General features: G+C 39.1%; 2 protein-coding genes across 2 annotated transcripts in view; one reads left to right on the forward strand and one right to left on the reverse strand.

Annotated features, from left to right (window-relative positions):
- LOC127438919 (uncharacterized) overlaps positions 1 to 26,111 on the reverse strand; it is a 67,285-nt gene that overhangs the window by 15,564 nt on the left and 25,610 nt on the right. The window contains exons 7-8 of the mRNA XM_051694824.1: positions 25,749 to 26,093; positions 25,329 to 25,490 (exon numbers count right to left, since the gene is read on the reverse strand). Of these exons, the coding sequence (XP_051550784.1) occupies positions 25,329 to 25,490; positions 25,749 to 26,093 (507 nt within the window). The remainder of the gene's footprint in view (positions 1 to 25,328; positions 25,491 to 25,748; positions 26,094 to 26,111) is intronic.
- On the forward strand, positions 11,293 to 16,318 carry LOC127439216 (SLAM family member 5-like). The gene is made up of 4 exons (XM_051695369.1): positions 11,293 to 11,430; positions 14,828 to 15,160; positions 15,449 to 15,745; positions 15,875 to 16,318. The coding sequence occupies exons 1-4, from the start codon at positions 11,382 to 11,384 to the stop codon at positions 16,054 to 16,056; spliced, it is 861 nt and encodes a 286-aa protein (XP_051551329.1). The 5' UTR covers positions 11,293 to 11,381; the 3' UTR covers positions 16,057 to 16,318.

Here is a 26,111-nt window from a genome sequence, read left to right on the forward strand (position 1 = left end):
CACACTCTCACAGCGAAATCGTAAGGATTCATACGACTTTTCTAAATTTGGCTAATTCGTATGATATCGCACAACTGCACTTGTATGAAATCTTATGAATTTCACTACAGCCAATGACGTCACTGGACATCATTTTAATCTATTACACAACAATTACTTGCTTCTGTCACACACAACAGCTTCCTATCATGTTTACACACTCTACTGTTCGGTTAGGTTTAGATAAGGGGTTTGGGTAAAGGCATAATATTAATAAGCATGTCCTTATCGCCTCGTCCGCGAAAACTCATGCTTACATCCGCATTAGATATCCGGGCATTTGCATGTGATGAAATCATACAAATTTATATGAAAGAACTTGTACGAAATCATACGAAATAGCCAACTCGTAAGAATTTTCATGAGACTGGGTTGGCATGCTCTATACTTGAAAGCACATGTAATTTGTAATATAGATTTGTAATATATCAAACAATACATAAAGTAAACTTTAAATGATATTTTCCATTAAAAAAAATCAAAGTTGTGTCCTCACTTTGCATCAACACCGTCAGATTTTTTTATAATCCTGAATAAGCCTGCAGGTCGTTCTCCATCATGGGATTTTAATGTGTCTAAAGGACTTATTTCTTGTTTTACTCACCCATTTTATATATTTGTTGGGGTTTTGTTGTGCAAATGTTTTATCCGTCCTATTTATTGGCTTTGTTTTTGGCTCTCATGTATCTTTTGTTCTTATGTATTTGTTCAGTTATATACTGTATGGGAATGGGAAGTGAGGGTTAATTTTATTTAGATAATGGTATGTTCCAATTGGAAAAGGCGGGGAAATGTCCCTATTTAAGCCAGCTGCCACTAGGGGGGAAAACAAGATGGCTGATGGATTGATTGTGTTTGGAGCACATGGAGAAACAAGGTTGACTGCACGGCTTCAGTGCCTAGGAGGGGAGTTGGTACTGTTTTAGTACCCAACAGTTCTAGCTTTTAGACTGTTTTTAAATGACCTTGTTTTTATTTTCTCTTAACACAATTTATTTCCACATTTGCACCTCATGGACAAAATAAACATCTTTTTGGTTGTTTGGCGGAGGATGAACGCTGTGTCCTTCCAGACGTCAGAGGGTTGTTATGGACAATGTGCGACACGGACGTGTTAAGCTGTTGCAAACCAGGACGTGACCGGGATCCGACTTGGGGTGGCAAAGCTCATTTTTAGGGTGGCAGGCACCCCGTGCAACCCCTTCTGGCCCTGCCCCTGCATTGTGATATTTTCTGTTAAGTGTAAAATAATTTTAGTTTAGGTTATAGAGGCAGCTTCAACTGAGGAAAAAAATAAAATGGCTTCAGTGTACAACACAACTTGTCAGAATTTTCAGAATAGTGTGAAAACAGAATGCATTTGATCACTTCTTTACTGAACACCATTATTACAGAATTAAAGACATTACACTCTTGTTGGATGGATCAAATTAAAATAGCATGCTTTTTAGTGTGTCTGACGGAGTTGACATAAACAACAGTAAGATAATGTCGCCTCAGAGGAATACCCTGTATAAAGCAGTGTTAAGCTCCTAGATCACAGGTTTTTTGTCTACTTAAATTTTTGTAAAGATGTATTTATCAATGTTCATCAGCGGAAGGATCCAAAACACTACAGTACAACCCATTGAAGAGTCTGTAAATCTATCCCATCACAGCCTAGTTTTCATACCCATGAAAAATTAAAGATAGCAATAATATGAATTAGGTCCACAGTATGCGATTCCGAACTCAGTCACTGTATTTAAACAGATTTCAGAAAATGCTCCCGTCCTCCACTGGTTGTACAAACAGAGTCCCACCCCAAACTCACTCAAGCCATCTTTACTGTCCAACAGGCCATTCCCACTCAAACAAACAAATGTCAGTCAGTGTTACACTTTTAGAAGGAAACCAAACTACATTTGGCTAACATATAGTTATGTACAGTACATTAAGCCAAAGTCTTTCTAGCAAGTCAGTCCACTGTCGGTCATCTTTGGAACGCTATCGGGAGGATATTTCCAGTCATGCCAGAGCAGCTCCTATCTACTTGAATGGGGAAAGACCAAAGTCTCAAAAACAGTTGGTCAAGATTACGATCAATGAACATATTTCAAATCAGCAATAAAATCTGACAATACTGGTATCAAATCAAATCAAAATCAAATCACTTGATTGTCACACAGCCATATACACAAGTGCAATGGTGTGTGAAATTCTTGGGTGCAGTTCCGATCAACATAGCAGTCGTGACAGTGATGAGACATATACCAATTTACAATAACATCAAATTAACACAACACAATTTAAGCATCTGTTATACATAATTAAACTCAACTTAAAACATCAAATTAACACAACACAATTTAAACATCTGTTATACACATAATTACACTCAGCAATATACAAATAATAACATACACTATACAGTATACAATATGCTGTTTTTTTTTTTGTTTTGTTTTATTGTTTTTTACTATATAGATACTATATAGATACACATTATTCAATAAAAATTAAAAATTAAAATATATATAAAAAGATATATATATATATATATATATATATATATATATATATATATATATATATATATATAAAATGTACAGTATTGTACTGTATTGACATTCAGGCTGTCGGTTGATAGTCAGTTGTTAAGAGAGACATAATATAATAACAGTAATATAATTTATGACAGTCCGGTGTGAGATAAAAGTGTAATAAAGTGCAGGGCTGATGTATTTTGATCGTGGGAGATCAAGAGTTCAGAAGTCTGATTGCTTGGGGGAAGAAGCTATCATGGAGTCGGCTGGTGCGGGTCCTGATGCTGCGATACCGCCTACCTGATGGTAGCAGTGAGAACAGCCCATGGCTCGGGTGGCTGGAGTCTCTGATGATCCTCCGAGCTTTTTCGCACACCGCCTTGTATATATTTCCTGGAGGGAGGGAAGCTCACCTCCGATGATGTGTTTGGCAGTTCGCACCACCCTTTGCAGTGCTTTGCGGTTGTGGACGGTGCTATTGCCGTACCAGGCGGAGATACAGCCAGTCAGGATGCTCTCCACAGTGCAGGTGTAGAACCGTGTGAGGATGTGGCGGTTCATTCCAAACTTCCTCAGCCGTCTCAGGAAGAAGAGGCGCTGATGAGCCTTCTTCACAACGACTTCAGTGTGGACGGACCATGTGAGTTCCTCAGTGATGTGGACACCCAGGAACTTGAAGCTGCTGACTCTCTCCACTGATGCTCCATTGATGGTGATTGGACTGTGTTCTCTGTCTTACTGACGTTGAGGGAGAGGTTGTGCTCCTGACACCAGTGTGTCAGAGTGTGCACCTCCTCTCTGTAGGCTGTTTCATCATTGTCAGTGATCAGACCTACCACCGTCGTGTCATCAGCAAACTTAATGATGGCATTGGAGCTATGTGTTGCCACACAGTCATGTGTGTACAGGGAATACAGTAGTGGGCTGAGAACACAGCCCTGCGGGGCTCCAGTGTTGAGGGTCAGTGATGAGGAGATGTTGCTGCCTATTCTAACCACCTGGAGTCTGCTTGACAGGAAGTCCAGGATCCAGCTGCACAGCGAGCTGTTTAAGCCCAGAGCCCGGAGTTTCTCATCTAGCTTGGAGGGCACTATGGTGTTGAATGCTGAGCTGTAGTCTACAAACAACATTCTCACATAAGTGTTCTTTTTTTCCAGGTGGGAGAGAGCAGTGTGTATTGTAGATGCAATGGCATCATCAGTGGAGCGGTTGTTGCGGTATGCAAACTGCAGCGGGTCAAGACTGAGTGGTAATACAGAGCAGATGTAATCTCTGATTAGTCTCTCAAAACATTTGCTGATGATGGGGGTCAGAGCAACAGGACGCCAGTCATTTAAACAAGTTATTTTTGATTGTTTTGGAACAGGCACAATGGTGGATGTTTTAAAGCATGTGGGGACTACAGACAAAGAGAGGGAAAGGTTGAAAATGTCCGTAAAAACACCAGCCAGCTGGTTCGCGCACGCTCTGATGACGCGGCCCGGAATGCAATCTGGACCCGCGGCTTTGCGGATATTCACCCGTCGGAAGGATCGGGTTACATCCGCTACAGAGACGGAGAGTGAACTAACCTCTGTAGCTTCGGCCGTGAGAGCTCTCTCCGCGAGGGCGGTGTTATTTCCCTCGAAACGAGCATAAAAAGTATTTAGCTCATCCGGTAGAGAGGCAGCGGTGTTCATGGCGGAGTTTTTATTCCCTTTAAAGTCCGTGATGATGTTAATTCCCTGCCACATGCTTCTAGAGTTGGTGGTGTTAAACTGTCCTTCAATTTTGCTCCTGTATTGGCGTTTTACTGTTTTGATAGTTTTTCGGAGGGCATAACTGGCTTGTTTATGCTCCTCCGCGTTCCCGGAATTAAAAGCGGAGGTCCGCACATTAAGTGCCGCGCGAACATCGCTATTGATCCACGGCTTCTGATTCGGATAGATTCGTACAGTTCTGGTCGGAACGACGTCCTCTACGCACGTTCTGATGAAACACATTACGCTATCAGCGTAAAGCTCGATGTCGTCATCAGAGGCGGACCGGAACATCTCCCAGTCCGTGCGATCAAAACAGTCCTGTAGCGTAGAGTCTGATTGGTCCGACCAGCACTGGATCGTTCTGAGGGTGGGTGCTTCCTGTTTCAATTTCTGCCTGTAAGCGGGCAGAAGCAGAATGGAAGAGTGGTCCGATTTGCCAAATGGTGGGCGGCGGAGGGATTTGTAGCCATCCCGGAACGGAGAGTAGCAATGGTCCAAAACCCGGTCCCCTCGTGTGTTGAAACTAATGTGCTGGTGATATTTTGGTGCGACTGATTTTAAACTGGCTTTATTAAAGTCCCCGGTCACAATAAACGCGGCCTCAGGGTGCGCGGTTTCCTGCTCACTTATACTCCCATACAGTTCCTTGAGTGCCCGGTCTGTGTCGGCTTGTGGGGGAATGTACACAGCAGTGATAATGACCGCTGTGAATTCCCTCGGTAGCCAGAATGGTCGACACAGAAGCATAAGAAATTCCAGATCAGGAGAACAGAAAGACTTGATGGAATGTACGTTCCTTTGATCACACCAGGATTTGTTGATCATAAAACATACACCACCTCCTCTAGTTTTACCTGAGAGGTCTTTCGCTCTGTCCGCTCGGAGCATGGAGAACCCCGCGGGTTCAATGGCTGAGTCTGGAATCTCCGCAGACATCCAAGTTTCCGTAAGGCAGATAATGCAGCAGTCCCTCGTCTCTCGTTGGAAAGAGATCCGCGCTTTCAGCTCGCAGAGCTTGTTATCCAGAGACTGAACATTTGCCAGTAGAATAGTGGGTAGCGGGGGTCGATTTGCGCGGCGTCTTACTCTGATGAGAACGCCGGCTCTGTTTCCCCTTTTCCTCCTGCGTTTCCGCGGCCGTGCTGCCCAGACAAAGGGCTCCGCTTGCGTGTTTGTAAACAGCGGGTCGGCATTGAGGAATGTGAAGTCCGGTTTTCGGTGTGAGATCGCTGAACCAATGTCCAAAAGTGTTTGTCTGTCGTAAACAATAAGGCAGACAACATCCAAGACAAAAAACATAAGAATTGTAAACAAAACAAACAAACCATTGCTATGTTGTGTCGGAGCTTGCAACGCATCATATGATACATCATACATTGTGATTCTTTACCTCATATTACACTAAAAAACACAATTTTCCAGGCTTGTATAGCTAATGTGCATGCACGTTCTAGAGTTGATTGACAGGTGATGTTTGTATCTAAAAGGTGATTGGCTCTTTTACCTGTAAGGCAGGACTTTATTTCTACATCCGTTGACTGTTGGGCGTTCCACTTTTTCCCATTCATTTTAATAGAAGTGGCCCATCTCTGCTAAATAATCTGGGAAAGTGCTTGTCTCTTTGTCGGACAGGGATAGGAAGGGCCCCTTTGATCGTTTCGCCATCCAACCGGAACTGGGGGGGGGGGCACAAGGAAAATCTAGGGGGGCAATGTCCCCGCTGGCCCCCCCTTACACCCAGCCATGTGCACCATGATAATGCCATGACAGTCTTTAAAGTGCCATGGTGCACAATGGAAATATTCTTTGCACTGTGTCTAGCTTTTTAGACGCATTCGGTCAACGTCCTAACGGAATTAAAACCTCAGTGACTCCTTTGAAACGCTCTACATAGGCAGTACTATCATTAGAATCTGAAAAAAATACGGTATCTAAGAAGGCAATACAGTTAGCTTTTTGAACAGCCTTCGCATCAGGACCTTGCCTATAATGCGCTATACAGGCAGCTCACTACGTTTTGGAACAGAGCCTGTGTGTGTGTCAGAAATGGACTGTCGAAATGGACTGTCCCTCAGAGGCAGCTCTGGCAGCTTGTTGCCTGTTAAGAAGAGAAACTGGATAAAGCATCAGTGTGAAAGCAGGTGGTCCGATCGAATCAATAACCTTGATAATGAGATCTGTGGGGCGTCATTACCGACACCCCCTCTGGCAGTGTATGCTCCTTTTTTCATAAAGAGCGCTCTCTTCGCTGAGCGAAGGACACACCTCATTAACCTTTACGGTTTTCAGAAATCTCTCTGTTTTTGCTGGAGATACTCTACACTATGTTTGTGTTATATATAGAGTAGTTAGCCGTGTTTATCTCTTTAAAAAAGTGGAGAGTTACAGATGAGATTTCCTTAACATCTCATCCTCCAAAGGAGCAAGCTTTGAGCAATTTAGGCAGGCCAGTCATTTTTCTCCTGATTCTTGTCCTGGAAACAAGATTTTTGACAAATGTATGTAAATGGCTTTTAGCAAGCTAACACTAATTAGCTCATTACTAGCTTGTTCTGTATGTTAAATTAGAGTGTTTTGTCATGCACGCAGTGTTCATTTGAGAAAAGTGATAAGGTCATAAACTTTCTGTACTTCCAGTACTGTCACGTACTGTCGCCTATGTGGTTTATAACATGATCTGTTTCCACAAGCTAACAAGCTAAGTATTAGTAAAATGCTAAGTTGTGGTTGGACATGTCTCTGCTCCAAATATCATGATAGATACTTTACTGAGAATTTCTGTTTTTTAACTGTTTTTGTTTGACATTCAGTTCTGTTGATGATGGCTTTACAAGACTGTGTTGACTGGTGACACAGGAAGGCACCTGTTTTTACTTCCTGTGCAAGCTGTGGCCATCAATAAACTATAAACAACTCAACTGACTTTTTTTGGTTTATTTAACTACAACCGCGGTAAAGATAGTTTGCGGTTTGAAATTCATATTTTGATTGGCTATAAACACGCTATGCGCTGTCGTAGACATGTAAATAATGTTGCATGTTATTCTTCATGATTGTGAATTCAGATGACATCATCCTCCGCTCTGCAATTGGTCATTTAAATTTTACGACTCTTCATTTTCTAATGCAAATTGCTCCAAAAGTTGAACACCTAGAAGACTGAAACCACTCTCATCTTGACCAGTCTTGCAGTCATGCAAACTTATTTGTTTTAGATAGAGTCTGATTTGTGAAAACTTTCACAATCACATTTGGTCACGTTTGATTGCGTCTTACTGCTCTACCCCCATTGCCTTGAGTTATAATAGGAAATCAGCATATAAATATAAAAACTGACCATCTTCTCAGGTCCTGGTAGGCTCAAAAACACCTTGATGATTTGTGAATTGTTACACAGATCAGCTTTTGTCTCTTAACCATTTTTTGAGTTCTGGAGTCAACAGTTTACCTGAAAAATCTGAGTTACAGGTTTTGAGATGTTACATTCTGGAAACATGATAATTATGATGGAAAAACACTAGTTTCACACAAAACTGGATTTGTGAAAACTTTAACATATTGATTTTACTCAGTCTGATGATTTCATGCATATTGGCATTGTGAAAAATTAAGGATATAAGCCACTTAACAACATTCTAAAGACCACTCAGAATACAACAGAAACCATTAACAACATTCTAAAAACACTCGGAATACATTAGAAACCATGTAACAACATTCTAAAAACAGTCAGAACACCTTAGAAACCACGTAACAACATTCTAAAAACACTCACAACACCTTAGAAACCACTTAACAACATTCTAAAAACAGTCAGAACACCTTAGAAACCACTTAACAACATTCTAAAAACACTCAGAACACCTTAGAAACCACTTAACAACATTCTAAAAACAGTCAGAACACCTTAGAAACCACTTAACAACATTCTAAAAACACTCAGAACACCTTAGAAACCACTTAACAACATTCTAAAAAACACTCACAACACCTTAGAAACCACTTAACAACATTCTAAAAACAGTCAGAACACCTTAGAAACCACTTAACAACATTCTAAAAACAGTCAGAACACCTTAGAAACCACTTAACATCATTCTAAAAACACTCACAACACCTTAGAAACCACTTAACAACATTCTAAAAACAGTCAGAACACCTTAGAAACCACTTAACAACATTCTAAAAACACTCAGAACACTTTAGAAACCACTTAACATTCTAAAAACACTCGGAACACCTTAGAAACCACTAAACAACATTCTAAAAAACAGTCAGAACTCCTTAGCAACCACTTAACAATATTCTAAAAACACTCAGAACACCTTAGAAACCACTTAACAACATTCTAAAAACAGTCAGAACACCTTAGCAACCACTTAACAACATTCTAAAAACACTCAGAACACTTTAGAAACCACTTAACATTCTAAAAACACTCGGAACACCTTAGAAACCACTAAACAACATTCTAAAAAACAGTCAGAACTCCTTAGCAACCACTTAACAACATTCTAAAAACACTCAGAACACCTTAGAAACCACTTAACAACATTCTAAAAACAGTCAGAACACCTTAGCAACCACTTAACAACATTCTAAAAACACTCAGAACACCTTAGCAACCACTTAACAACATTCAAAAAACACTCAGAACACCTTAGAAATTTAGCATTAGTATAAAATGTTAGCGCTGACTCGTCAGAGGTGTATTTAAAAGTCAAATCGAAAGTAAAATTTACGTCTTACCTTCGAGATGAAAAAATAATAAAAAGAGGGGAAACGGGTTCTTCATTTCGATGTAGAGTTCATTAAAATTTCCGTTTATGAAGAGGAATTCATAAAGTTAATAAACTGCTCCCATGTATTTCTGAGCGCTCCTTTTCTTAACCACACCTGAAGTACAACACCGACTGATACCGATGGATTTCACCGACTGACATTACTGATAAACGGTATCTGCACTCATGAAAATGGAACGAAGCCGTTAAATCCATGTTCTGAATAAAAGTAGAGGAAGCCAAATAATGGACATTGCTAAAAACTTCCAGTCAGTAGAATCCAAATCTATGGATGGCTCGTGAAAGAATTGCGCAATTTGGCACCATGATTGGAAAGTATTTTGTATTCTTTTTTAATACCGGCAGAGGGTAGTAAACATCTATCTGTAATGTGCTCGTCTACAAGATAGCAAAGATATCCCAAAGGAATGTGTACAGGGTTCCTCTAGTCATTTCTGCCCTTCCCTGTTGGAAAAACAAACATAAAAGCCAAATCCAGCCTAAGATGACCATGTAACCCACCCATGGTACCATCAGATTTTAAGCCCGAACCTGACTCAAAATCTTTCACTCTCTTTATAATTTCTTCTCCAAGCATGTATTGTTGCAATAGGTTTTGTTTTATTCAAAGGAATAGTTCATCCAAAAATTCTCATCATTTACTAACACTCATGTCATCCCAGATGTGTATGACTTTCTCTTTTCTGCAGAACACAAAGATTTTTAGAATAACATTTCAGCTCTGTAGGTCCTCACAATGCAAGTGAATGGTGACCAGAACTCAGGAGGTCCAAAAAGCACATAAAGGAAACATAAAAGTAATCCATGACTCCAGTGGTTAAATCTTCAGAAGTGATATGATAGGTGTGGATGAGAAACAGATAAATATTTAAGTCCTTTTTACTGTAAAACTACACTTTCAATTTTACTTTTACATTCAGCCACCTATTGGTCGGGGCTGGTCAAAGGTGGAGATTTATAGTAAAATGGACTTAAATATTGATCTGTTTCTTACACACATCTATCATATCACTTCTGAAGACATGGATTTAACCACTGGAGTCTTGTGGATTACTTTTATACTACCTTTATGTGCTTTATGAAGCTTCAAAGTTTTGGTCACCATTCACTTGCATTGTATGGACCAACAGAGCTGAAATATTCTTCTAAAAATCTTCATTTGTGTTCTGCAGAAGAATGAAAGTCATGCACATCTGGGATAAGGGTGAGTAAATGAAGAGAGAATTTACATTTTTGGGTGAACTATCCCTTTAAGTTACTGTCAAAAACAGTTTTCACCGAAAAGTTTTTGTTTTTCACTCAGATCATTCAATTGTTTAGTGATGTAGTATTTGTAGTCCTGCAACACTGCCCACAGTAAATAAAAGTTACTCCTCTCTACTATTATAGAAGCACCAAAACTTTGGTCTGTTACTTCTGCTTTCTATTAAATCAGACCAGCAGAACACCTCAGTGTGTGTGCAGAGTGAAAATAAATGTGATCATGTAATGCCACTGAATTCATTGTGACTGAGACATTGTGAAACCTCCTGTGGTCTTATTTCTTTACATCTGTACAGAAATGTGGTTTGATCTGTTGAGTGGACAAAAAGGTTTATAACATTTATAAGTGTGTGCGCATGTGAGTTTCCGTCTGTGGTTGTGTTGTTTGTAAGTGGAATACGTCTAACTTCCCTCTAGCTTTACTGTTATTAATGTAGCTGATGAAAAACAGTAAGAATTACAGGTAAAAGTTCAAAAAGGATCCTAACTTTTTTTTTTTTTTTTTGCTCTATACACCAACAGCTGATTCAAACCCCTAAATAACACACCAGTAGACTGAAACAAGCAAGTGCAACATTCTGAACAGAAACATACAGAAAAAACAAAACACAATGTTATATGGTGTTTAAGACATCATTTATGTCATGTAAAACAATAGAAAATGAAACTTTATTTCCCTGAAAAGAGAAGTGATTTTGACATTGAAAAACATTAGAGAAATACATATCACATTCCCACTCCCTTTTATTTCACTTCCTTTTATAATCACTACCTGTCCTTAAAAATACCCTCTGAAAAAAATCACAACAACAGTAATGAACATAAGAATATTTTGTGAGCTATATGTGAAAAAAACAAACAAATGCAACCACAGGAAATGTGCATGCACTGGGAGGATGTTCACATCCTGTCAGGGGAGGATTCACATGCAACACCTGGTCAGTCTTAGTGTTTTCAGACATTTCGAGTGATGCTGACTGACTCTTTGGACTGTTCAGCCGACTGTTAAAATGGCTCACACCTTTGTATTGCTCTGTTCGTGCTTGTGGTGCCTTGATGGTAAGTTAAAAATGCTTTTGTATCTCTTTACTTTAGAACAAAGTAAAAACCAATAATCCTCTCAGCAGTCCGAACTGTCCTTTGTAGTCTTCTGATGTCTGATTTCGTAGCTGCACCAAACCAGACAGTTGTTGAAATGCAGAGGACAGACTCAATGACTGCTGAGTAGACCTACATCAGCAGCGCCTGTGGCAGGTTGAATTTTCTCAGCTGGCGAAGGAAGTACAACCTCTGCTGGGCCTTTTTCACAATGTCGTGCGGTCAGTGTCAATGTGGGTCTCCTACTGGCCTTCTGACCGACGCTTCAGAGCTCTGAGCACCAGAACCGTCAGGCACAGGAACAGTTTTTTTTCCCTCAGGCTATCCATCTCATGAACAGTTAAATTGCCCCATTGAGCATGGTAGAGCCCAGGAACCTGAATGGCTCCACTGCTGCCACACTGCTGTTTAGAATGGTGAGGGAGGTCATCATCATCATCGGAGATATATTTATCAGCAGCCTATTAAATCTGTATGAATTGTGAGGTGTCCATTTTCATGAGGATTTATGCTAGTTTTCTACATTGCTGATTCACTTTAGAGAGGGAATTCAACTGCAAGATGATGTTGCAAAAAAAAAATAAATAAAATTATAATAATCTAAATAATATCTGAGCATGGCTGATGTTATGAGAGCGACGGTCATACGCAGTACATGTGCACCAGGTGTGTGTGTGTGTGTGTATGTGTGCACTGAATGGAAATGATAAAGAGAAAATGTGAATAACCCAACGGCAGGGAAATTAATAAAAGCTCTTTGTTTTACATGAAAATGACTATTATAATTATAGTATCTGTGTTTCATAAACTATGTATAAAGTTTCATTATCGCTTACCCAATAAAATTACACTTCATAAAAAACAGCTATTTTTATGTTATGTTACCTTGGTGATCAATAGTGTCCTGTATTTTGTTATTAATAGTGAAGTTATGCTCCTTGTGAGTATCAAAAGAAAGTATCAGTATTCATAAACATTCTCGTAAAATGCTATCTGTGCATCTCTAGTATGAATTATATTTGAATTAAATGTTTGAATTAAATTTTCACATGAAATGCAGTATATCTGCAGTACAGAAGCATTTTCCATTTATGATCAACCTCAGAGTTCATTGTTTAGGAAAATATTAGATTTACATTGGCCAATTTATCACACGGAAAATGTCTCAAATTGGTGTATTCTGGAATTCTTATTATGCGCTGCATTGCGCTCTCAACGAGGCCTACAAATGAAGGGAAATCATCAGAAAGTGGACTACTGGGCTAGTTTTGGGATAGTTTTGACTGGCTACTGGGCTAAATGTATAGGTTACTGGGCTAGTTTTGGGCTAGTTTTGATTGGCTATTGGGCTGGTTTTGGGCTAGTTTTGATTGGCTATTGGGCTAGTTTTGACTGGCAATTAGGCTAGTTTTGGGCTAGTTTTGATTGGCTATTGGGCTAGTTTTGACTGTCAATTAGGCTAGTTTTGGGCTAGTTTTGATTGGCTATTGGGCTAGTTTTGATTGGCAATTGGGCTGGTTTTGGGCTAGTTTGTTTGGCAATTGGGCTAGTTTTGATTGGCTATTGGGCTAGTTTTGATTGGCTATTGGACTAGTTTTGGTTGGCAATTGGGCTGGTTTTGGGCTAGTTTGTTTGGCTATTGGGCTAGTTTTGATTGGCTATTGGGCTGGTTTTAGGCTAGTTTTGATTGGCTGTTGGGCTAGTTTTGGGATAGTTTTGATTGGCTATTGGGCTAGTTTTGATTGGCTATTGGGCTGGTTTTGGGCCAGTTTTGATTGGCTGTTGGGCTAGTTTTGGGCTAGTTTTGATTGGTTGTTGGGCTAGTTTTGGGCTAGTTTTGATTGGTTGTTGGGCTAGTTTTGGAATAGTTTTGATTGCCTATTGGGCTAGTTTTGATTGGCTATTGGGCTAATTGTATAGGTTATTGGGCTAGTTTTGGGCTAGTTTTGATTGGCTGCTGGGCTAGTTTTGGGCTAGTTTTGATTGGCTGCTGGGCTAGTTTTGGGCTAGTTTTGATTGGCTATTGGGCTGGTTTCGTAACAGAGACCTGGCAACCCTGAGTGCGCTCACACGCGGTCTGTCAATCAAACATGTGCTGGCAATCTCCCTCAACATGGCGTGAATCTGTCCAATATCTTGAATAGCTCATCAGAGATATATATATACTTGTCATGACAACAACATTTACAGGAAAAAAGAACAGAACACTAAAGGGGTGGGGGGATATATCGCTCTTGTTTTTGAACACATCTCTGGTGTATGTGATGTTGAACACTCATGGTGTTTGTTAGTTGACAGTTACAGTGACAACAGAACTGATCTATATTAGAAAATCAAACTGTTACACCCCTTATGTTTAAAATAATTCTTGAAGGGTTAGTTCACCCAAAAATTAATATTCTCTCATCATTTACTCACCTTCATGGCATCCCAGATGTGTATGACTTTCTTTCCTCTGCAGAATACAAACGAAGATTTTTAGAAGAATATTTCAGTTCTGTAGGTCCTTACAATGCAAGTGAACTTTGTAGCTCCAAAAAAGCACATAAAGGCAGCATATAAGGAATTTATAAGACTCCAGTGGTTAAATCCATGTCTTCAGAAGTGATATGATAGGTGTGGGTGAGAAGCAGAACAATGTTTAAGTCATTTTTTATTTAAGTGGAGATTTACTATAGTGAAAAAGCCGAGGACTTAAATATTGATCTTCAGCAGAAGAAAGTTATACACTTCTGGGACAGCATGAAGGTGAGTAAATAATGACAGAATTTTCATTTTTAGGTGAACTATCCTGTTAACTAACATTCCAACATTCTTACTATAAAAAATGACCTTTCAGAAGTTGAATAGCCCTGCTCTACAGCTTATATCTTCCCTTCAACATGCTGTATACTTTAGTTTAACCAAAATACTTTTCACTTAAAGGGATATTCCTGGTTCATTACAAGTTAAGCTCAATTAACAGCATTTGTGGCATAATATTGATTACCACAAAAATTCATTTTGACTAGAAAAAAGCAAGTTACTTCACTGTCTTGTAGAAGAATCTCTTTCTAAATCCTGATTAACCTCCGTTAGTATTTCTTTACTTTTTATTTCATATATTTTTTTACAACTAACAACGTTAAAACATTTTTTTGAACTTTTTTCATTTTGCTGCTTTAGTATCTAAGCTGACGTTATATAGGTTGTTCGTAATTTTTCTTTGCATTTTTACCCCAGTTTAAAGATTCCAGTTTTTAGTTTATGTATCCAATGATTCAGTTGTAAATGCATTGAAACTACAATGAATTTTAGTTACAGTTTTAGAGAACCTAAAGTTATATCACAGCTGTGATCTGTTCCATATGTTTTCCAGGTGTGTTTGGCGTTGAGACAGATGAAATAAAGATGGTGTACGTGATGGAGGGAGATTCTGTCACGTTAGACACTGATGTTTCAAAAATTCAAGGAGATGATCTGATACTGTGGAGGTTTGGAGCTGAAGACACTCGTGTTGCTGATGTTAATAGAACAGCTAAAATCATCTCTACATCTAAAAGTCCTGAAGGATTCAGAAACAAACTTCATCTGGATGATCAGACTGGATCTCTCACTATCACAAACATCAAAACTGAACACTCTGGATTGTATAAAGCACAGATCATTGGAAATAAGGTGTCAAGGAAAATGTTTAATGTTATTGTTTATGGTGAGTACAGCCTCTTCCAGATGCAGGTACTTCATTATTCTTGTCAGTACATTTCTGAACAGTGTACTTGGCATCTGTTGAGCATGGCACTCTCACACTTGAATAAAGTGTCTGCTAAATGCCTTAAATATAAATGAACATTACTATGAAATCTGTCCTGCAATATGTAATTTTGAACAAAACACAAACTCTCATTTGACATACTAACAAACAGACAAATAAGGCATCTTATTTCTCTGTTATTGTTTTATTTACTCTGATTTCTCTTTATTCTCTTATGTTTTCCAGCTCCTCTGCCCATTCCTGTCATCACCAGTTACTGTCCTCAAAACCCTTCATCATCTGAAAGTTCATCTAAATGTGTGTTGGTGTGTTCAGTGGTGAATGTAAGACAGGTGACTCTCTCCTGGTACAAAGGAAACAGTTTATTCTCCTCCATCAGTGTGTCTGATCTCAACAGCAGTCTCTCTCTACCTCTGGAGGTGGAATATCAGGAGAACAACACCTACAGCTGTGTGATCAACAATCCCATCAGAAACCAGACTAAACATCTCAACATTACTGAAGGCTGTCAGACGTGTTCAGGTATATCAGTGGTGATATTAGAGTTTATTTATCTGTGTTGTTGGTTACAGATCTGACTGTAGATTGAGTTTAGATCATGAAACGGAACCCTAATAAACTGAAGTATGCATGAAATGCTTTCTGTTTCAGTCTATGTTCCCTCAGACTGTGTGTGCTCTTGTGACACTACTGAAGCTGTGATCCGATTAGTCGTCTCTGCTCTGATGGGCGTGGCTGCTGTGGCTGCTGTTGTTGTTCTGGTTTATGACATCAGATCCAGAAAACTTGAGCAGAAAAGACGAACTCCGAAATCACCATCAGTCAAACAGTGATACACAGTTAGAATATTCTTGCTATTCCACTTTCATTTGAACATTTTTTTTTTTTTTACAAATTATTATTTGTTTAATAGAAACTAATAAAGCAAGTGGATGGTCAGTCTGGTCAGTATTTATTCCAGCATGACTTTCTTGTGAAAAATTAATGACTTAACAATACACTGGCCGCTCTTTTCCATATAATGAGGACTGGGGCTGTCAAGTTCCAAAATGATTAAGAACCATGTGACTCCAGCCAGGTCTCCTTAGCAACCAAATTGGCCTGGTTGCTAGGGAGGGTAGAGTCACGTTGGGGTAACCTCCTCATGGTCGCTATAATGTGGTTTGCTCTCAATGGGGCGTGTGGTGAGTTGTGGTGGATGCCGCGGAGAATAGCGTGAAGCCTTCACACACGATATGTCTCCACGGTAACGCGCTCAACAAGCCACGTGATAAGATGCATGGATTGGCGGTCTCAGATGCGAAGGCAACTGAGATTCGTCCTCCGCCACCCGGATTGAGGTGAGTATTAGAGCGCATTGGGAATTGGGTATGCCAAATTGGGGAGATAAGCATCACAAAAGTATGTATGAGTTATATAAGCCTTCTCAATCCACACTACTGCATATCTTAAAGCTGATGTAATTTCTTTGCCACTAGCACCATCGAACAAATCACAAAAATAAACAACGTTTTCAAACAGCCATCTGAATAATACACCCCATCTGCCGTTGATCAAACAAACAGATAGACCCGCCCCCAAATCACACCATTGGTCGAGTCTGTGTTGTTGTTTCGGGCTGGACGGGTCGCTCAAAACAAACAGAGGAATATTTATAGCACCACAGGTACACAGTGTTTTTACAGTTTTTAAGAGAACTAACCTATGAATGGCTTACCTATAGTTGTCTCTGTATATTAAGCTGGGATAAGAGAAAGTATTTTAACACAGAAAAAGTACTTCAGTTTAAAAATGGGTCATGTCACAAGGAATCAAATTTTCCTTGATATTTTGATATGTAGGAGGTCATTGTACAATAAAAAGCATGCTGTAAGCTTCAGAACTCAAAACTTCCTCTCCAACCCAAAAAGAGCATTTCTTGTTTCCACTCGGCAGAAACTGTGTTTTGAAATCTGCTTCACTGTGACATCACAATAGGGTGTTCATTTGAATAGCCCCGCCTCCACAACATGCGTAATCGTCGGTGAAAGAGAGAACTGCAGAGTACTTCAACACAGCATTTAACTAGCAAAGATTAGGAAGTTGAGAAAGGTCCCAGACTTTGTGGGGTGATTTCCTACTTGGCAAACATATTTATATATATTAACAAATACATATACATATACATATTAACAAATACAAACGTATTTCCTGACACATGAGCCGTACTGAAGTGACGAGACAGGACGGGCGAACCACAGGGCCAACCGTCCCTTATTACACTCTACCGCTAGATACAGATTTATTAACCCTTCACATTCACAGCTTGTGTTAGTCTGGACTATTTATTTGTACTGTTGTCCACTTTACATTGCATTATTCTATCAAATCTTCTAAAAGTATTGGGGAGAAACAGTGTGGCAATTGTGTTGTGCACAAAATTGTGTCATGTGCAAAGTTGTTCCAAACCTGTTTGACTGTTTTCTTCTGTGGAACATGAAGAAGAGAGAGTTGTTAGAAAGAAACTTATTCAGGTTTGAAGCTACATGATGGTGAGTAAATTACATCAGATTTTTTCCCCCGTTAACTATCCCTTTCACAGTAAAACATGGCAGTATCTAGTATTTACTTACAACCCAAACCCTAATCCTTAGAAGCACTTTGTACTGGTGTTGTTTAAATGTAATAAATGCAACGCATATAGTATTTTATCAATATTTTGTTTCTCCTGTCCATGTGGTCTAGCGATGTAGTTCTGATCTGTCTCTCTGTGGCTTTTCACAATTGGCCTGAAAACACAGACAGGAAGTTGTTCAGTTGTGCAGAACACTTCTAAAGAACTCGCCTTCAAGTGGCAGGACTCTCTCAACTATCATCAATAACATCTTTACCAGGCAACTTTACATCAGATTTCTCCCTGCCCATATGGCACAAATGATACAGTACATTCCTCCATCAGAAAGTGAGGCAGTTTGTAAAAAATAATAATACATTTTGTGTCTGTACGCTAAGTCCTGAGAAGTGCTTTTAGCAACCAAACATGGTAAGTTAACTTTGAGTAAGCTGAACGTTTGAGAGGATTGCATGTTTTTATGAGAGTAAATTCCAGAGCCCCCTTAAAGGGATAGTTCACCCAAAAATGAACATTCTCTCATCATTTACTCACTCTCATGCCATCCCAGATGTGTAGAACTTTCTTTCTTCTGCAGAACACAAATGAAGATTTTTAGAAGAATATCTCTGCTCTGCAGGTCCATATAATGCAAGTAAATGGTGACCAGACCTTTGTAGCTCCAAAAATCACATAAAGGAAACATAAAAGTAATCCATACAACTCCAGTGGTTAAATCCTTATCTTCTGAAGCGACATGATATCAATATTTAAGTCCTTTTTCACTCTAAATCTCCACTTTCACTTTTGCATCGAAAAGTCACATGTGGTGCCTGTTTAGTTTCACTTTCACATCTGAAAGTGAAAGTTAAAGTGGAGATTTAGAGTAAAAAAGGACATAAATGTTGATCTGTTTCTCACCCACACCTATCATATCACTTCTGAAGACATGGATTAAACCACTGGAGTCTTATAAATTCTTTATATGCTGCCTTTATGTGCTTTTTTGGAGCTACAAAGTTCTGATCACCATTCACTTGCATTGTATGTACCTACAGAGCTGAGATATTCTTCTAAAAATCTTCATTTGTGTTCTGCAGAAGAAAGAAAGTCATACACATCTGGGATGACATGAGGGTGAGTAAATAAGCTAATTTTCATTTTGGGATGAACTGACCCTTTAAATAATATCTTATAAAAAAAATTAGAGCTTATTGAAAAGAAATACTGCAGAGTTGTGGTTGAATATTTTTTTTTAAGTTTGAGTAAAAGTCTGTAAAAGAAAGAAGTCTTTAGGTACTTAGATTTCGTCATTAGAGCTCTCTCTCTCTCTCTCTCTCTCTCTTACATATAGATTCCTTTAGGATCTCTTTACAAATAAATGATGTTTCCCCTCTGAGTCATTTCCTGTTTTCTGTTGATTCTTCAAAACAGAAAAAGTTAGAAAGGGAGAATCATTGCACTGATGCTACAATTTAAAATAAAATAAAAGATTGCAGATTTTTGTTGTTGTTCTTGTTGTGAATTATATATCAATATCTGACTTGTATCACTTGTACAGTATCACAATCATTATTTTTAAATTAATGCTATGTGTCATAAAGGGGACTACAGCTCGACACTTTAGAAAGAGCAGTATAAACAAAGTAAATGTAATAAATTGTCTCTTAATATTTCAGTACCTTCATCACACTTCACATCTGGCATCACTGGGATCTTCACTGATTTCAGATATCTGAATGTCATTAAAATGCTACACTACCAAATCATCTTGTGTTTTTATAGCACCTGTATGTGGAGAGAGACAATCTCCCTCCATCACAAACAGTTGTTTTACTTCATCTCTCTCATCAATCAAGCCTGTTGGAAATACAAAGACAGTTAACCCTTGTGTGACCTTCTGGACATTTTTGTCTTTTTCATTTTTGTTTTCTCGATCATTTTGTCTGTTAATGCCAATGGCATTAATTTTGTCAAAGGGGGAATTTTGATATGTCAACTTCAGTTCCTATAATGCATCTATAATACACTGTGTACACAAAATAGTTACACTCAGGACCTTCAGGACAAAAATGTCCCCATTGAAACCCATTAAAACTGCAATATTTGATCCCAGTGCCATTAAAGCATAAAATCATGAATTCTATGATATTATGTTTTCATTCCGGTGCCCTGGCTACAAAATTTTAATTGTTTATATTTTCCACCAGATGGCGCCATTTAGCCTATGGAGCAAATACAAGCTTTTTCCCTATTTTCTGTTTGCTGTATTATAGAGCACTGCAGGCCAGTTGTAAAAATGATGCAGCTAAAATTGTGTGGGTGTGCTGGTATCGATGTCAGAGTGTGTTTTATTTGTGTGTATTGAGAAATTTGTGTGTGTGTAAAAAAACAACAGTGGCATTATATAAACAAACTGGCATTTAAAGGGTTAAAATCCTGAAAATGAATGAATATTTGGTAGTTATGATCAGGACTGATGTTGGTTAATGATGTTTTTGATAGTAAGAGATCCAGTGTTATTGTCCAGCTGCAGACTGCCTCTAATCTTTCATTATCTTCATAACACTGTACATCTGTACAGATCCCATGTTCACTGATATAAGCTATGTAAATCCCACTAAAATACCATTTTATCAAATTGTACCCTTCTTTTAGAAGATCAGTCGGAAGAGTGAGGCTACTCTACTGTGATGCTTCAGCTACTGTGCACGTTGTGCAATTTTTATGGCCCTTTGCGTTTGCTGCTTGTCAGACTTTACGATATGAATGAACTGTAGTTTTGGGTAATAGCCATGGCACACTGTCTGGCAATATGTCAGACTAAACCATTCACTCTCACTTTGGTTGCATCACGTTCCACTGGTTTTCAATGTCTCTAGTCATAAGCGTTGTGTTTTTAGAACAATGTTTCATGTTAAACATAGTTTTAAACTTTGAAAAAACCCAATAAGCAATTGTTTTAAAAAATCACATTATCTGCTAAAAACATACATAGATGCGAGTGAAAACATTGGAGACTGGAAAAATGGAAACAGGCTTTAGCTGTAAATGGTGAAATACTTCCAGGTTCAGGAAAAAGGTGGATATACTGTAATACAAAATGCTGAAGTAACCGTATTATTTTATGAAAAAATGCTAGCCCATTGTATCTACCCCCATCGCCTGAATGGGCCACTTTAAAAAGTGATATATATATTCTGATGATTTAAAGTTGTTCTGATGGTTCCTTTCATTCCATAAAAACGCTTCAAATAATATTGAAAGTTTAGTTATGTCATATTTATGTTATATGAATGCAATATCCAAAAATATGTATATTCACACAACCACCACACACAGACATTCACATACTCGAATGCCCATTTTATTATCAGTTAAAATATTACATATATATATATATATATATATATATATATATAAAACATATCTAAATATTCAAGACATGAAATATAACTGAACAACAGCACAATTGTGAGTGTAAAACTGCCTTTATACAACAGTTCAACAAACAAGTAAATAATAATTAATAACTTTTTAGACAACACTTGGCCAGGTAGTTCATGCATTTCTTCTCCAACAGCGAAAATAGTTCTAAAAGATGCCAAAGCATTAAGCTCAACTCCACTCTTTCACTGCTTTCTTTGGTTTGAACCAGTGTTTTTTTGTTCTTAAAGAATATGTTTTAGAACGAATCGTTGTCATTCACTTCTATTGTTTCAGTCAGGGCAGCATTAATGCACTGGCTGGGGCCCGTGGCTGCTGGAGGGCCCCTAATAGCCAATATTTCACATTGGTGTGTATAAACGGGTATAGCTTATAACGTATGTGCTTTTCCCACTGTACTCCGAGAAACGTTGAATTCTTTCCAATTTGTTGACTTGCTGTTGGGCTTTATCCTATGTCATTTGTTATCCCTGTCTGTTTCACGCATGTGCACTCCTCAAAAACCTGTAACAATGCCACTTATGCATTTACATGACCACAATAAGCTGCGGTCTCTGAGAGAAACCCAGGTGCGTTAAACCGCCTTCTCTTACTTCTTTAAACAGCAAAAGGACATCAGTGTTCTTGTTTACATGATGCATCGGAACGCTGCTTTCTGCAAAAACCTTGGAATAAACCGTTTTCTTAAGTGCATGTAAATGTGGTCAACGACTCTCTTGTAACATGAAAGACACTATCATTTGTAGCCAGCTGTTGGCATAAAGATGTAGTAATCCCCAGAAATGGTAACTGAACGAAATCAAAATTAACAAAGAGACAAAATCCTGACCACTAAATGGAAACCATGAACATGGAAATGAGGAGTGAGACAAATACTGAAGTGTCCCAGTGCTTCTGGACTATCAGCACTCTTGAAACGCCGCTTGTCCAATGAGATTCGAGGACTGGAACTAACTATTGTATAATGTTACATATTGTACTTGTTTTAACACCTACAAATCAAGTCATTTTTATTTGTATAGAGCTTTTCACAGTACATATTGTTTTTAAAGCAGCTTAATAGAAAATGATGCTGGTGGTGGCTCAGCGGTTAAGGCTCTGGGTTACTGACCAGAAGGTTGGGGGTTCAAGCCCCAGCACTGCCAAGATGCCACTGTTGGGCCCTTGAGCAAGGCCCTTGACCCTATCTGCTCCAGGGGTGCTGTATCATGGCTGACCCTGCACTCTGACCCCAGCTTGGCTGGGATATGTGAAAAAGAAGAATTTCACTGTATATGTGCAAATGTATGACATGTGATAAATAAATACAATTATTATAATGTCTCAAATATTTTTAAGTCCTCATTGAGCAGTTTCATTGAAAAAAATCCAAAAATGGGTGGAGTAACTCCAGAAGGGTGTTGAGTTACTCCAGTAGGGGCCAGCTCCAAAAGGGGATGACACTTCCACACACTTAGGATTAGGTTAGGGAAAGGTTAGCAGTTCTGCATATCTTTGCTGGGGGTTTGGAGCTCCCACACATTTTTGGTCTCTTTCTGCTTGTGGGAACGCTGCATTTATACTCTTAATTTTCACAGTTAGCTCATTTTTCCAGGGGATTTTTAGAGCCTTGTTAGAGATTTTTTAGAGACTGCGATAATGTAACACAGTCACTATAAACGAGTGCTGATGGGGGCATCTTGACTCATCAAATGTGAGTTTACCCCCCCTGACTCATTCCCTCTGTTTTCTGTGGATTCTGTAAGCAAACATAAAACAATCATAGTGAATAAAACAAGAGAAAAAAATAATGTTCATGCTACAACTAGTGGTGCACCAATCAGGAAATTTGAGGCAGATACTGATCACCGATATTTATTTTAAAAGTGCCCCTTTCCACACTATTACAAGTTATTTGCTGAAGTCATATGTTAATACCTCGCATAGAAAAATTGCATTAATTGTGAAATGCTAACATGTATTTGAATTCAAAACTGTTCTGAATAGTTCAGTTGCCTCTATCAAACATCATTTTGGCATACTGATAACCAGTAAACACTGTGAAAGTGCCACACAGAGCAGAGGTACATAAAAAAAGAAATATATTTACATTTATGCATTTGGAAGATGCTTTTATCCAAAGTGACTTACAGACCTACTTATTACAAATACAATACCCCCAGTGCAACCTGGAGTTAAGTGCATTGCTCAAGGACACAATGGTGGTGGCTGTGGGGATTGAACCAGCAACCTGATTACCAGTTATGTGCTTTAGCCCACTACGCTGCCACCACTCCACTATATACACTATATTGCCAAAAGTATTCGCTCACCCATCCAAATAATTGAATTCAGGTGTTCCAATCACTTCCATGGCCACAGGTGTATAAAATGAAGCACCTAGGCATGCAGACTGCTTCTACAAACATTTGTGAAAGAATGGGCTGCTCCCAGGAGCTCAGTGAATTCCAGCGTGGTACTGTGATAGGATGCCACCTGTGCAACAAGTCCAGTCGTGAAATTTCATATTACTAAACATTCCACAATCAATTGTCAGCGGTATTATAACAAAGTGGGAGCGATTGGGAATGACAGCAACTAAGCCACGAAGTGGTAGGCCACGTAAAATGACAGAGCGGGGTCAGCGGATGCTGAGGCGCATAGTGCGCAAAGGTCGCCAACTTTCTGCAGAGTCAATCGCTACAGACCTCCAAAGTTCAAGTGGCCTTCAGATTAGCTCAAGAACAGTGCGTAGAGAGCTTCATGGAATGGGTTTCCATGGCCGAGCAGCTGCATCCAAGCCATACATCACCAAGTGCAATGCAAAGTGTCGGATGCAGTGGTGTAAAGCACGCCGCCACTGGACTCTAGAGCAGTGGAGATGCGTTCTCTGGAGTGACGAATCACGCTTCTCCATCTGGCAATCTGATGGACGAGTCTGGGTTTGGCGGTTGCCATGAGAACGGTACTTGTCTGACTGCATTGTGCCAACTGTGAAGTTTGGTGGAGGGGGGATTATGGTGTGGGGTTGTTTTTCAGGAGCTGGGCTTGGCCCCTTAGTTCCAGTGAAAGGAACTCTGAATGCTTCAGCATACCAAGAGATTTTGGACAATTCCATGCTCCCAACTTTGTGGGAACAGTTTGGGGATGGCCCCTTCCTGTTCCAACATGACTGCGCACCAGTGCACAAAGCAAGGTCCATAAAGACATGGATGAGCGAGTTTGGTGTGGAAGAACTTGACTGGCCTGCACAGAGTCCTGACCTCAACCCGACAAGAGCACCTTTGGGATGAATTAGAGCGAAGACTGTGAGCCAGGCCTTCTCGTCCAACATCAGTGTCTGACCTCACAAATGCGCTTCTGGAAGAATGGTCAAAAATTCCCATAAACACACTCCTAAACCTTGTGGAAAGCCTTCCCAGAAGAGTTGAAGCTGTTATAGCTGCAAAGGGTGGGCTGACGTCATATTAAACCCTATGGATTAAGAATGGGATGTCACTTAAGTTCATATGCGTCTAAAGGCAGATGAGCGAATACTTTTGGCAATATAGTGTATATCAATTTAAAGCTGCAAAAGCGCTTTAGTGAGAAATAAGCAGTATTTATGATTTGTTTACTGTCTTGGCCATTTTTGTTGTAATGCATATCACGAATTATGAAGCAACTGCGTGAAGATGTAGTGCTGTTATTGAAGGTTCAACTGTTATTTCTGTCTGGGAGTGAGCATAATTGCTTAAATTGTCTCTTGCTCAGATTTAACCAGCTGATCGCAATCAGTGGCCAATCAATTGTTGCATCCCTAAACTACACAATCACACAGCAAAACATAAAAAAAAAAAATATGGTCCCATTTGGGTGTTTTTACAGTTTTTTTTTATATGGAATGATCATGATTATTCATTATCAAGATTCCACTGAAAGACTGGCACTACTCACCACTGACAGTAACTATGAACTTCTTGTTTGCCTGTGGTGTGTTTCTAGTTTGTAGAGTATAAAGTCCAGAGTGTTCAGTCTTTATGTTGTTAATGGTGAGATCTCCAGTCTGCTCGTTCAACTGCAGTTTATCACTGAATCTCCTATCATCACCATTATATACCAAACCTTTATTTTTCTTTGCACAGATTTGAGCTATTTTAGTGTCTGTTGGTCCAAATTTCCAAATGATCACACCATGTCTCTGTATTTCAGTAAGATCAGTGTGTAGAGTGACAGAACCTCCCTCCATCACTGATACTGACTTCCCTTCACCTGTATCAGCACCAGACAAACATGGAGAACAAACAGGAACAATTACTCCACGCAGTACTTTGAATTAAACAAATACACGTTTCCTGTCAGATATATTAAAATGTAATTTAATATAAAGTTAAATAATATTTATAAAATATTTCCTTTAATGTCTCTCTTATTTTACAATGAAATTCTTTGAGAATGTTTTGTAAAGTTGGAACACCAAAGTTTGTTCACTTCAATGTAAGTTTCAGTCAATATCAGAGTGTTACTCACCTTGGACAGTAACAAAGAATGATTTGAAAATGATATTGCTGCCACTAATGTGAAGTAGATAAAGTCCAGAGTGTTTGGTTCTGATGTTCTCAATGGAGAGATCTCCAGTCTCATGGTTCAGCTGCAGACTGGCTTCCCCATCACCATCAAGCAAAAACTCCTCATTGTTCTGTTTATTCAGTGCAGCTATGGTGATGTATGGGGTTGTGTTATTGTCTAATACTCCAAACTTCCACATTATCACATCATTTTCCTGAAGCTCAGTAACTTTAGAGTTAAGAGTGACAGGAACTCCCTCCATCACGTCCACTTTTCTAACTCCATCTCTCTGCGCGCCTGAAACACCTGGAGAAAATACAGAAA

Source organism: Myxocyprinus asiaticus, chromosome 50, assembly GCF_019703515.2.
Source record: "Myxocyprinus asiaticus isolate MX2 ecotype Aquarium Trade chromosome 50, UBuf_Myxa_2, whole genome shotgun sequence".
NCBI classification, from domain to species: Eukaryota; Metazoa; Chordata; class Actinopteri; order Cypriniformes; family Catostomidae; genus Myxocyprinus; species Myxocyprinus asiaticus.